The 13,094-nt window shown below is 38.2% G+C and overlaps 1 protein-coding gene across 2 annotated transcripts in view; it reads right to left on the bottom strand.

Annotated features, from left to right (window-relative positions):
• ISOC1 (isochorismatase domain containing 1) overlaps positions 1-13,094 on the bottom strand; it is a 16,963-nt gene continuing 3,869 nt past the window's right edge. The window contains exons 2-5 of one of the 2 annotated variants that reach the window (XM_069000946.1): positions 6,243-6,362; positions 5,867-6,070; positions 5,373-5,489; positions 1-1,476 (exon numbers count right to left, since the gene is read on the bottom strand). In XM_069000946.1, coding sequence (XP_068857047.1) covers positions 1,330-1,476; positions 5,373-5,489; positions 5,867-6,070; positions 6,243-6,362 — 588 coding nt within the window. In that variant the 3' untranslated portion in view covers positions 1-1,329. Of the gene's footprint in view, positions 1,477-5,372; positions 5,490-5,866; positions 6,071-6,242; positions 6,363-13,094 lie in introns of those variants that run through there. The other variant, XR_011147635.1, reaches the window with a different exon arrangement.

The raw sequence follows: 13,094 nt of genomic DNA on the forward strand, positions 1-13,094 counted from the left end.
AAATGTTAACTCTTTATTTGTTTTGAACATATAAAGGTTATATGAAACAATTGAAACAATTTTTATTTATGAAACAATTCTTTTAGAGCCATCTTGTGGGGAGAATAAGGAATTTAAAACAATACATGTACTTTAACAGCTTTTCTACCAAAAAGATCAGTGTTTAGTATGATATCTACTAGTACTCTTTTAAAAAAATAAATGTCTCAGGCACACTGTAAACTTTATACAACATTGTTTAATCCCCTAGAACATGAAGGAAGTGCCTTTATGAACAATCACATGTTAAAAGATTAGTTCTAGATAGAAAAAATATATATCATTATGTTAATGATGCTATTTTCCTGAAGAATGGTTTTGGGCCAGATTCTTTTCAAACTCCACCCAACTACAGCCCACAAAAAAATGCACAAAAACCCAGAGAAGCTGAGCCTTCTTTCAGAGCCCTCTTGAGTAAATTGGATAGAATTATTCAATCTAATTAAACTGGGGGTAAAACAATGCAAAATATATCTAAACATATTAGTAGATTTAGCACTCGAACCTGAAAAGTTTTCTTTCTTAAACATCCTTAGCATTTCCAATTTAAAGCTTTGGTAATATTTGCAAGTTCTGAAGGAGTTTACACCAGTTGTTTATAGAGAACTCATTACATGACAGTCTTCTGTTTGTATACACCTAAGTGAAGTACAGCCTTGGACAGTCAATTTCAGTATAGTCAAAAGTCATGATGCAGACTTCAGCTACCTAGGGCAATCAAACATCAGCTCTGCCTAATTTATGTGTCTTGTCTACGAAGCAAAGTGCTTAAATTTTATCCTAGAGAACAGAAGCGCACATGTAGTTCATATATCTTACTCAGTCTTAATTTATGCCCTAATAAAATACTTCATTTACATAGAACATTAAAGCGTACCACATCACATTTATCCAATACGTAATTATCTTCTATTAATACAAAAGTAAAACAGGACATCACAGAACACTTGCAAAGCATGAGGTGCCACAGAAATATGGGGTTTTTTGAGCCATTACAATCACAATCAGTGTATAGTATGGACTAGCAGGCACCTCTGTTAATTTATTTTTTTTTTAAATAAAGAAAGAAGTTTGACAAAAAAAGGGTCAAACCTCTGACAGCTGTAACTAAAGAGAACACACTGGCACCCAGACATATAACCAGACAATTTTGCTAAGGCAAGCACAAGTATGTAAATTTTAAGTTTTACACTCCTACCAAACTTTGAGCAAAAGAAGGTGTACATGTGCGCTTATAGCTTTCCTTCCCCTTTAAAGAGGACAGTGAGATCTGCTTCCTCCATGCCTACTTTAAACTTTAGAAAGGAGCCCTGACTCAGGGGCACTTGCCTTAATGAGATTTTGGATTTCTTTGAATTTTGGATGTTCTTTATCAGCTACCAGCTGCAGCAATATTGCTTCGCTAGTAGTAACTATAATTCCAGTACGTGCAAGACGCTGAAAAAGAAAAGAGCAGAGAGGAAATAATGTAAGATATTTGCAAATGTGAATGAGTGTATTTTGTAAAAAAAGACATAGATAGCATTGTTAAAAACATCTCCTATTAACAAAAGCACAGCCAATTCCTTTCCAGCATTTCTTAGTGGTATCATTTATAAAGCTAGGGTGAAAATTGACTGGGTTTAGCCTTTCCTATGACAAAAGGTTGCCCTGGATTACAAATACTGCTTTCTCCTTGAACGGGATTCTTTCCCCAAGTCACATTTAACAGGCAGCAGCCCCACACATCTTAAAAACAACCCTTTCCCCTTGTATGACCCAGAGAACAGCTTTCTTCACTCTCATGCAGATTTGAAAGGCCTGGGGAAAAACAAAATAGCGAGGTCCAACCTAAAAGCAAGAGCTAGAAATCACAAAGATTTCTTCTTCGGTCCTTGTTACATACCAGCTGTTGGACTACAGAGCACACTAGTAGCAATAATCTCTGGAGACAGAAGGAAAATCTCTTCTACAGACATTATAAATCATACTGGCACAACAGCAGCTCTTTTTAAATGACGTTTCATTACAGGCAGTAATTCCAGAGTTAGTTCTCACAGGCACAGGATAAAATGCATAGCTGCAGAGAAAGCAAGACCAAAAGAGGTCTGCTAGACCTTCTAAGTATGTAACTCAACAGGGCTTGGACTTCACATAGGCCAAGGCACAGGACTTACTGTTAAGTTACTGGACTTTTAAAACTGTGGTTATTGCTTACATAGCAAAGGTATCTTCAGCTAAAGCTGACCGACCCATGCCCCCCCATCATCTTCCCAGACATCATACAGATGCTTTGGCAGTAAAATTCTTCATGGAGTCAGCTTTCCCTACATCATCTTCTACTCAGCTGCATGCTCCACCAAATCTAATGGGATCCTGAATGAGCAAATGGGCAAATGGCATAGAATAGAGATATGCACATATAGGTTTCAACTGTAACCACTAAAGCAAAGAGAAGCTCCAGACTTTCTAGCTGTTCAATTATAAAGCAACTGATGGGGGAAAGTTATTAATTTTAAGGGACCAGCCAGTAAAGTATATGTAACTACCGCCTACATAAAAACAAACTAACAAGGCTCGATTTACTGAAGTCAATGCTTCCTGCCTGCCGTAATAGCAACAAGCCTTGCAATATTCTTAAGATGAAACAAAGCAGCTACCTTCCTCAGCTCTCCTAGTCCATACAACCATATTTGTTAGACCTCACACACATACAAAGAAGAAGAAAAATAGGAAGATTAAAATGAAATATCATGGTAATATTTTCAAGATAAGCTTCTCCAAGAATACAGAGGTTTTGGTTTTCACTAGTATGGATGAGAAAAAACCCCAGACTCTTAAAAAATCACTGCCATTTGTGAAATGTTGATTGAAAAGAGAGAACATCTTCTTTTTAAAAGCAAAACATACCATAACATGTCAAAGAGGCTGGCATTGGCTTATACCTTTTCAAGGACTACATATAATTTTTATAGATTTCAGATTAGCAGAAATTAAGAGATGCATTTGCTAAGTATATTGGATGATTTCCAAGGAAATTACAAGTTTTTTTAGAATGCTGTCTTTGACAAGAAGGAAAGTATCAACAGTATATTGCATCCACACTGCAGAAACAAGTAGAAAATATGAAGAACAGAAAAAAAATCCAGCAGGAGCAGACTAAACTGTCCCAATCCAAGACCATGCACGAGCATAAGACATCTTCACCACACAGGGCAGAGATTCAGAACAGTCATAACCTTGAACTGTTGGGCTGAGGTTTTTCATCAATGAAAATTTTGAGATTTTTTTTGGTTTCTGGGGATTTTTTTTAACTACAAGATGTTGTCTGCTGTCATTTTTAAGCGCACAACAGAAGTGGAGACAACCTGTTATCCAGGCAGACACAAAAGCTTTTGATATCCATTAAGTCAGACTGTACTTCCTAGTACACCCTCTCAGATATTTGCATATTCATCACCAGCACAATCAAAACACATGCTATGTGATGGGAACTGTGGAGAACTGAAGGGGCAGGTGGGACCAGATGGGAGTTACTTGAGGTTACTGAGGAAGCTAGTTGTTATCACCGCAACATCACTCTTTATTATTCTTGAAAGGTCATTATGAATAGAGAAGGGCTGTGTTACTGTGAAAAGGTACATATTACACTCATCTTCCCAGAAAGGTAAGGAAAAGGGTCCAGGAACCCTGATCAATAAAACTCATCTCAGCTCACCAGTTTGCACAAGAGACAATGTTAGACTCACTCATTAAAAGAATGTGACTAGGAACTGTGAGCTCTATGGTGAAACCAAAGCAGGATTACCCAACACTTTGGTATGCTGCCCACTTCACTAAGAAATGTAATGCCACAGTCAATCAGGATTATGGACATCTCCAATACACATCCCTTTCTCCTCCTCCCAAGCATGCCCATGTCTTGCTTGCTCTAGCTCACATCCCTCAGTAGCATTTTTAAGCGAGGCTCTGTAACACAAAAAGAGGACAATGTTGGTATGTGCTGCCATGTGCAGCAGAGAAGGTGTTACTGCTGGCTCAACACTGCAGGGCAGCAAGTGTTTGCTGAATCATATTATGACTGACAACATAAGGGACCACAGCAAAACACTTTCTTTTGCTTACTGAGAAAGCATTGCAAAGGCATACTAAAAAGTTACCAAAACCAGAAAAATTTACAGCTTTTGTATGCAATCACACTTTTAAGATCAATACCTTTTTAACTAGAAAGTAAAGCAAAGCTAGCTAGTCACTGTTTTAACCTCTATTACATTGGCCCAACTTCTATGCTTACAGACACTGTGTGATAAATGTACAAAAACATACACAATAAGGCAGACAGATTTCAGGTTTTCTGTATTTGTTTTGTCTCCTACTGCTGCTGCACCACATTGATTTGGGAAGTCCATGACTTCAGTCACTCCTGTACTCTGTCTGTGTCCCTATGCTCTATGTGACAGTTGACATTAGGTTTCCACTTAATCAAAGTCATGGGTTTCATCAATCACTATATGCTGGGGATTTCTCTTTAGCCTTTAAGAAATTAAGTCCTCTCAAAATCTGTGAAAAAGTATAACATGCTGTGGTTATTATTAGTTTCTATTTCCAAATAATTGTTAAAGCCTGAAGCAAAAATTGCAATACTTAATGTATAGATCAGGTTTTGATTTCCAACAGTGATGCCTGTAGGCAAGTTAAGAGTACACCATCAAAAAATCATCTGCATGAATTTGTTACCACATAGTTGTATGTGCTTTTAAATCCTCGTTACTTTTATCCACTTTCTCAACATTTAGTTTGACTAAGCTCTTAAAAGCAGGGGGGAGGGGAATCTTCACTATAATCAGGGTCTTGAGATTAAGCTTTAATTTGCACTGATGAGGTAAAGCAGAAGGAGGGACAGACATAGAAGAAGGAGCTTTGAACAGGATCACTTACTATATTTCATTGCATTTCAAGAATTTCCACACCTGAATAAATAAATTCAACACCTGTTCTTTGGAGCAACAAAGCCAAAAGCTTTATAGCACTTTTACTGTGCTAGAGAGATAACACTGCATAAAGGGATATGCTAAAATGATAATGTTTATACAGAGTAACCTATATCATATGAAACAATCACTTCTAAATTCCATATATCCCAAAGTGGGTTACGCATATTAAATCATAAGAAGAAAAAAAAGGCAGTAATTCTTCTCCATCTTCAATGCTATTTTAAGAATCAGAGCACTCACCTCTTCTAAAATCGACATTTATCCACTGCTTTGTCCTTAGAAATTCCTTGTTAGCTTACAATAAGCAGGGAACTTAACATACAAACCCAAAGTGAAGAAAGCCTTGACTAAGAAACTTACCTCAAGAGCAAACATTCTGTCCATCATACTTCTTGATGAGGTGGCATCAGCTACAATATGAACTTCCAGACCTCTGCCAATTAATTCCAATGCTGTTTGCTGGATGCAGACATGAGTCTACAGGGGAGAAATCAAAGGCAAAAAAGCCACCAACAAACCATTATTATAAAATGAAAGTAACACAATCCCAAATTAGAGTACATAATTAGAGTTCAAATATGTATTTTTCTACCCCTGGCATTAGTAGGGAACTCAATATGCATTTTAAATGCCAGCTAAGATTGAGACAGGTGCCTGTAGTTTATAAGTATCTCATTTCAAATTTTATTATGAGATAATATTAAAGATAACACAAAAATAATTTATTTTGTAGAGGATATCTGAGCTCTAAGTAATATAAATTGAGTTGATTTTTTTAATTACAGAAAGCAATGCCCCCTTTGAGGGCCAACAGATGTTACCAAAAACCAATATAAGAACGGTAAGGCACCTACTTCTACTCCGAAGAGGACAATACTGCGGACTCCAGGGATCTCTGCTAATGCTGCTTCAACTTCTGGCAACACCATCGAAAATTTTGTCTTGGGAAGCACAAGTTTAGCTCCTGTTAAATCAATTTCTTGCACAGTGCTGCCAAGACCTTTGGGATACTGTTCAGTGACAATAACTGGAATTCCCAAGAGCCGTGCACCTTGGAGCTGCAAGGGGACAGAGAAGAAAACATAAAGAAAAAAAAATTATTAAAGAACAATAATAACAAAGGCATTGTTATTACCTAAGACTAAGTAATTTTTAGACTGTTTATAAAATAATAGTTTACAATGAGTGATCAAAACTCAGTACAAGCAAAAAAAAAAAAAGCAAACATACCAGTCGTTGGCCCACACTGATGATATCACCAAAGTATTTGATGGCAGGCCGGAACCGTTCTTGCATGTCACAACAGAAAAAAACAGTGCTTGAGGGTGTCAGGTTGCCCAAAGTAGTAATCTGAAAAAAGAAATAAAGGTAATGTTTCCATGGCGGTGGACACCTTTCAGAAATGCAGCAGAATGACAGTCTGCCTTACGTCTGCCAGATAACGGATTTATGTTGCTTTGAGTCAAAATAGGAGAAAATTTTTGCAAGCCCGATTTTGGTATGTTTCTAAATTCAAATGAATAGCTAATACTGAACAGTATGGTATAGTCATCAATACATAATCAAGATTTTATTAGGTGGGAAGCACAAGTCAACATAAACATACATGGAAATTTCTGAACTTTGAAGGGGGCAGAGGAAAATACTGCCTAAAGTACAGCAAAAAAAAAGAAAAAGTAACAAAAGCAAAATTACATTCTTCAAATTCATTTTTAAATCCACAGTTCTTGGAAATGATATGGACTCAGGATAAATTAAAGTTTAAAAAAATATTCAGACCTCTACTTGTTTTCAAATTTCATATGTACATATATTTTCAATACTTCCATTGTGTAGTCAATTCGATTTGTCTATGACATGTTTCAGCATAAGTCTGATGTAAGTCCAAAGGCTAGAATGAAAGCAGAGAAGCCTGTAAATATTAGAAACTGAACTGAATACATTTTAATGAAGAAAAAGTAATCTCCTAGAGTTTCCCTCGTACAGGCTACCAACTGGGGTAGAAGGGAGGGGATAAGAAAAATAAATCAAATATTTCATTTTCTTACACTTAAGAGTGCTTTGTATTTGTATAAATCAGTTACTTGCACTACCTGTAGAACCAAAGTAGAAGCTACAGGGAAAGAAAATAGCTACATACTATCATTTAGTTGTAAGGCAACTCAAAAGAAATTACATCCATTCAGGAGCTTTTCAGCAGACAGATAAATTGAACTAAATAGCGAGCTTCTGGGAAGTACGCATTAATTATATACACTTCATTTTCTGCAAACTGAGGTTGTAATGTTTTAAACTGAAACAAAATTACAAAATCTGTAAAAGAATGTATTTCTGAAGAGAGCAGATGTATTGGGTTTAGGTGACAAGATTTTGGTAGTAAGGGGAGGCTGCAGGGGTGGCTTTCGTGAGAAGATGCCAGAAACAGCCTCGTGTCGAGAGAGCACTAATGCCAGCTGAATCCAAGACAGATCTGCTGCATCAGTGATGCTGGTGACAACTCTATGCTAACATATTTAAGAAAGGGTAAAAAAGCCCACTGTGCAACAGCAGCTGTGAGAGGGGAGTGAGAGTATGTGGGAGAAACAGCTCTGCAGACACCAAAGTCAGTGCAGAAGGAGGGGCGGGAGGTGCCCCAGGTGCTGGAGCAGAGATTCCCTGGCAGCCCCTTGTGCAGCCCATGGTGAGGCAGCTGTGCTCCCACAGCCCATGGGTGTCCATCCACAATGGAGCAGAGATCCACCTGCAGCCCATGGAGGACTCCACAGCAGAGCCTTGAAGAAGGCCTGCAATGCACCTTGAAGAAGGCTGTGACTCTGGAGAGCCCATGCTGAAGCAAGGCTCCTAGCAGGACCTCTGACTCTGTGGAGAGCAGCCCATGCTGGAGCATGTTTGTGAAGGACAGCAGCCTGTGGGAAGGATGCACACTTGGGAAGTTCATGACATACTATGTCACACGGGAGAGACCCCATGATGGAGCAGGGGAAGAGTGTGAGAAGGATGAGTGCAGAGGTGAAGTTTCATGAACTGACCATAAACCCCATTCCCCATCCCTCTGTGCTGCTTGAAGGCAGGAGGTAGAGAAGTTGGAAGTAGAGCTAAACCTGGGAAGAAGGGAGAGATGGGGAAGAGGTGTTTTTACATTTGCTCTTATTTCTGATTATTCTGGTCTGTTATTGATCAGCACTATATTAAACTAATTTCCCCAAGTCTGTTTTGTCTATGATGGCAATTGGCAAGTGATCCCTCCCTGTCCTTACCTTGATGCACAAGCTTCTTGTCATATTTTCTCCCCTCTGTCCTATTGAGGACTAGTGATGGAGCAGCTTGGTGGGGTATCTGCTGGTCAGCCAAGGTCAACTCACCACCAAGGAATTGGGAATCCATGAATATTCGTTTCGAAATTTTCACTGATTCACCACATCTCTCCTGAGTAAAATGCTGTTGGTCTCAATTCCCAAGGCTGAAATCTACAATAATGGCCATGCTTAAACATATGCAATGGCCTGTTCAGACTGTTGAGAAAATTATTTGTATGAGAACAACTGTAAATGCTAAATTCCCTCAACACTCAGATTCATTACACCATTACTGCCAAAGCAGCAAGCATTCACAAACATGGTTCCTCCAGTCCTTGTGAGCCAAACAGCAACCCTATTAATACATGCAGTTACAGAGGCAAATGCAGTAACAACCAGAGTGCAGATGATGTAACACTGGGTCCACTGATACCACAGAAGACAGAAGAGCATCACAACAGGCATTAGGGAAATCTTTGGCACCAGGAAGGTACAGCTGCACTGAAAAAGGTTACCACAGTTGTGAGATCTCCATCCTTGGAGATTTTCAGCATTCAGCAATGCAGCAGCTGATTTGATCAAGTGGTTAGGGAAGGCAGCCTCAAGATATTTTTCCCAAATAACACTTCTGCAACTCTACACCAGGTAATAAATGAGGCCTGGAACCAAGAAAGATTGAACATAAAATTAAATAACCACCTTGTTCTTGAATACCATCCATCTACGTGCTTGACCAATGCAAAAAGCAGTTGGCAGGCAGTACTAACACACAATTCAACACCACAGGGAGCACCTACTGTGACCCATTTCAACTCTGGCACTTACTACCATCACAGAAGTCAATCATGACATTTAACTTTCCCACCATTCAGCAATAAAAATAGAATAATTGGAAAAGACAATATTTATAAGTGGGGCTCCTACTCATAAAATGTGTTATTTTGTCTTGGCATTTATACAACAAGCAAAGACTTATTTTCTCCTATAAATCTTTCCATCACTTTAAAAGCTGAACTAGGGGAGGTTTAGGTTGGACATCAGGAAGGATTTCTTCACAGAAAGACTGACTAGATATTAGAATGGGCTGCCCAGGGAGGTGGTGGAGTTGCCATCGCTGAAGATGGTGAAGGTGCCATGACCTAGTTGACATGGCAGTGTTCAGTCATAGGCTGGGCTTGATCTCAGAGTTCTTTTACAGTCTAATTGATTTTGTGATTCTGTAATTTTTTAAGATCTTTTTGAACTATCACAAACCATCATGGACTGTAGAATGGTTTATGTGAAGTTAATCTACTGCCTTAGTATACACCTTCCTCGGCCAACGCAGCAGATGGCACTACCGTCCTTAGGAGAGGAACAAATGTGAATAGAGTAGGAAGGTCTTCAAGAAGCTGCATAGTCTGCCCCACAGAAGGATCAAACAAACACAAATATTCTTCACAGATAACTACATGGTCTGACCCATCAGCAACAGACCTCCTATAAAACTCATCCTACAGCTCTATTACCTTTATCTTTCAGTGTTTTCTCATTCACAGCTCCTTTGCTGCCATTTAAGAGTTATTTCTAGTTATGTCCATGGTGAATTTGAACCACAAGAGCATTACAATCCTCCTTCACATGGATAACCATGTGAAAAGCCTATTATCAGACCTCAAGACTCAGACCTCGTCTCCCTTTAGGCCTTCCCCTCCCCTTCCTTATTCTAAAATATATCTAATGCTTTTAGTATTTCTTCCTACAACTCAAATTATTTTCATGGTCCTCCCTGGGGTAGTTTTTAAATTGCAGTCTGGAATGAGGCACTCAATACTACTATCACAGCAGTGTTTCTCTGCCCATACTACTTCACTGCACTAGCAGGACCTCAAATATCAGCCAATTCACAGCTCTTTCAGGCCCTGTTTATTTTGTACTTTCCAGTACACTATTTTCTCTTTTCATAATTGATGATACTTAGACTCCTGAGGTGCATTTTGAACTTAAAAATCATCCCTTAAACTCTCCTTCATCTTTTATTTGTGTAGCTGATTATTTCTACATTGCTACTTCCATTTTGCAGTGCATTGTATTGTACCCTGTTTCTCCAACTTGTCCTGAAATACCCGAATTCTGCTTCCTTAGATGCTTGCAGGTCCTTCCAGCCTGGGATCTTCTGCAAAAACAGTATTTGCCCTAAGTTTTGTCAAAGACTAGGACAATGGAATAATTAAAAACAGTGGATTTGGAAGCCGTCTTACAGAGCATAACTCAACTTTATTCTGATTTGACAGTGAAGTGCAGAAGAAAACTGATTGTCTTTCAGGGCAGGGAGTATCCTTATAGACTTCCACTGAATCTCATATGTTTATGTCAAAAATCACAGGCACCTGTAGCAAAAGCACTATAACTGCTTTTCTTTATTGTCAGGTTGGTTTCATATGATTTAATTTATGTATTCAGATTCATACCAGCAGCACTCTAAAATAAAGTTGTGCCAACTATATATTTGCTAAATAAAAGCTTTTAAAAAATCTAACACAAATACTTCATATATTGGTCTTCATATTTATTTCTGATTAACTTGCAGTCTGAATTGTGTCAGAACAAGAGGAAACTGGAAAAAATAGATGCTAAGATCAAAGAGTCAACACTTGCTGATGGTGCCTGGAAGAGCAGATTTAGAAAGGACACAGAGCAGCAGAAAGCAGCTTGAAATTAAGTTTCATAAATAGTAGCTAACACAGTCCAGAAGTAAATTCATCTAAGTATTCGCCATGTATAAAGGAAAGGTTTAGTTTACTGGTTCTTCAGTGTGCTATGTAAATCCTACTACTCACTTGCTTTCAATGCCATCCTCCTCTTCTACAATGATGCTGTGTCAGGGTCATGTGACACCTCCACTTCCCATCTCCTGACAGTGAAAATGACCCAGACCTCCCCAGTGCTACAGCCCAAAGAGCTGGGGTGAGGGCAAAACTACACCTAAACATCAAACCCTGGGCTGGCACATCAACACCTGTTTGATTTCACTGTGGAAAGAGGCAGGCTGGGCAAGGATTGTGAGCCACTGCAACCACAGAGTACCTGCCTGAATCCACCCTGAATATAACACTTACTCAGCCACAATAACATTAAACAACTTGAACTCAAAAGAAAAGTAAAAAAGAAAATCAAAATCCAAATGACCTGAGGTTCCTCCCAATAGTATATAAGCATTTCCATTTGTTGCACTTCATTTCTCTTAGTTAGGATTTTCTGTCCTCCAACTGAAGGTTATCTACAGCACAACCAGAATAGGTACATCAAATGGCCACGTAACCTGATGCAGCTCTTTTACCCAGCTAAAGAAGTCATCTCTAGGACCTTGTCCAGACCAGGATTTAAAGGTATGCTGTCACGAGTTACATACAGCTTTAAATCCTACTCTAGAAAAGACCTAGGTGGGAAAGGAGAGGTGATTTTTCACATCTATTTAATCTTTGCTGATTATTATTAATCAGACAAAATGTGATTGTGATGAAGTCCTATAATTACAGGTTCAGTTTTACAAAAATATTCACATATACTGGCTTTTTATCTGTACTTTCCCTGCTCAAACTCCAGGAAATCATGATACATACAAAATGAAATTTCCTCACAGTATTTCTAATGAACAAGAACCTGGAAGCAAAGGAATAATCCCATTTGACATCACTAGTCACCTCATAAATCTCACACCAAGGTTACCCACTAAAAGGGCAGACCGAAGGATGTTGAAGCCTTGGTATTTCAAGAATGGCATAAAAAAGACAACAACAAAAAGAAGCTACCATCTTTTCTTCTCTTGTATTTCTAAAACGAAATCTGTAAGATTCATTGTACTTTGCTGCCTATCTTTCAAAGGAAAAAAGATTGAATAAAATAGTTTAATGTATTTCAGGAGAAAAATAGGTTACAAGTGTTTCAATTTAGAAACATAAATATTTATCTTATGCTAAGCCAATGTGCAGCCTTTTACATGCAATTCAGCATTTAGAAAGGACAGATTTAGTTTAAAAAGCACATGAAGTTCATATAACTAATGTAGTACAAAAGTCTTCAGCAAAATTTTAAATTACTAATATGCTTGCTGCAGAGTAAAGATATACAAAGAAGGAGTCTGGATTTGAGGGAAAAAAATCCTCTTTCCGTATTTTCAGCCTTTTTTTTTTCCTGTTTTAAGGTTCCACATGCTGCTTTTCAAAAAACTCATTTATTTAGGAATGTACTAATATATCAAAATTATATCACCCTAAAAACCCCAAATAACTCCCCTGCAATTTATGCTCTGGTTTTTCCTGATCTTCGGAAAATGGACTTGGGTTCCTGAGTTGATGTTAGTTATAGTTCCAAACTATCTGAGCAATATCAGATACGTGCAATAAGAGTGAAAATCTGTGTACAAATTGTTACATTTTATTTACCTTATCATTCTGCAACAGTTGACTATCATTCTGCAAGCAGCTTTTCTCAAGAAAGATGCAACCTGTCTCAAAAAACCCATACTGAAATAGTTTATGCAAAGATGTCAGCAATAATTTTACCCTTTTAGATTCAGTATCTTAAGGTTTACCAGTTTGTAAACATAGAGCACAAGTACTGCTGAGGAGAAGTCACCTTGAAGTTACGACAGCAACTGTGAAATAGCCTCTCTTGGTTATATATTTGAAAGCTGCCTGAACTCCTCTATAACACAGCTGTAATGTGCATATAGCTGTCTTTTCTTTGGATATCAGCAAGGTCTTTTTCCTTACTTCTCTCCTCCAAAGGCAGCTACAACATTACA

Source organism: Aphelocoma coerulescens (assembly GCF_041296385.1).
Source record: "Aphelocoma coerulescens isolate FSJ_1873_10779 chromosome Z unlocalized genomic scaffold, UR_Acoe_1.0 ChrZ, whole genome shotgun sequence".
Lineage (NCBI taxonomy): Eukaryota > Metazoa > Chordata > Aves > Passeriformes > Corvidae > Aphelocoma > Aphelocoma coerulescens.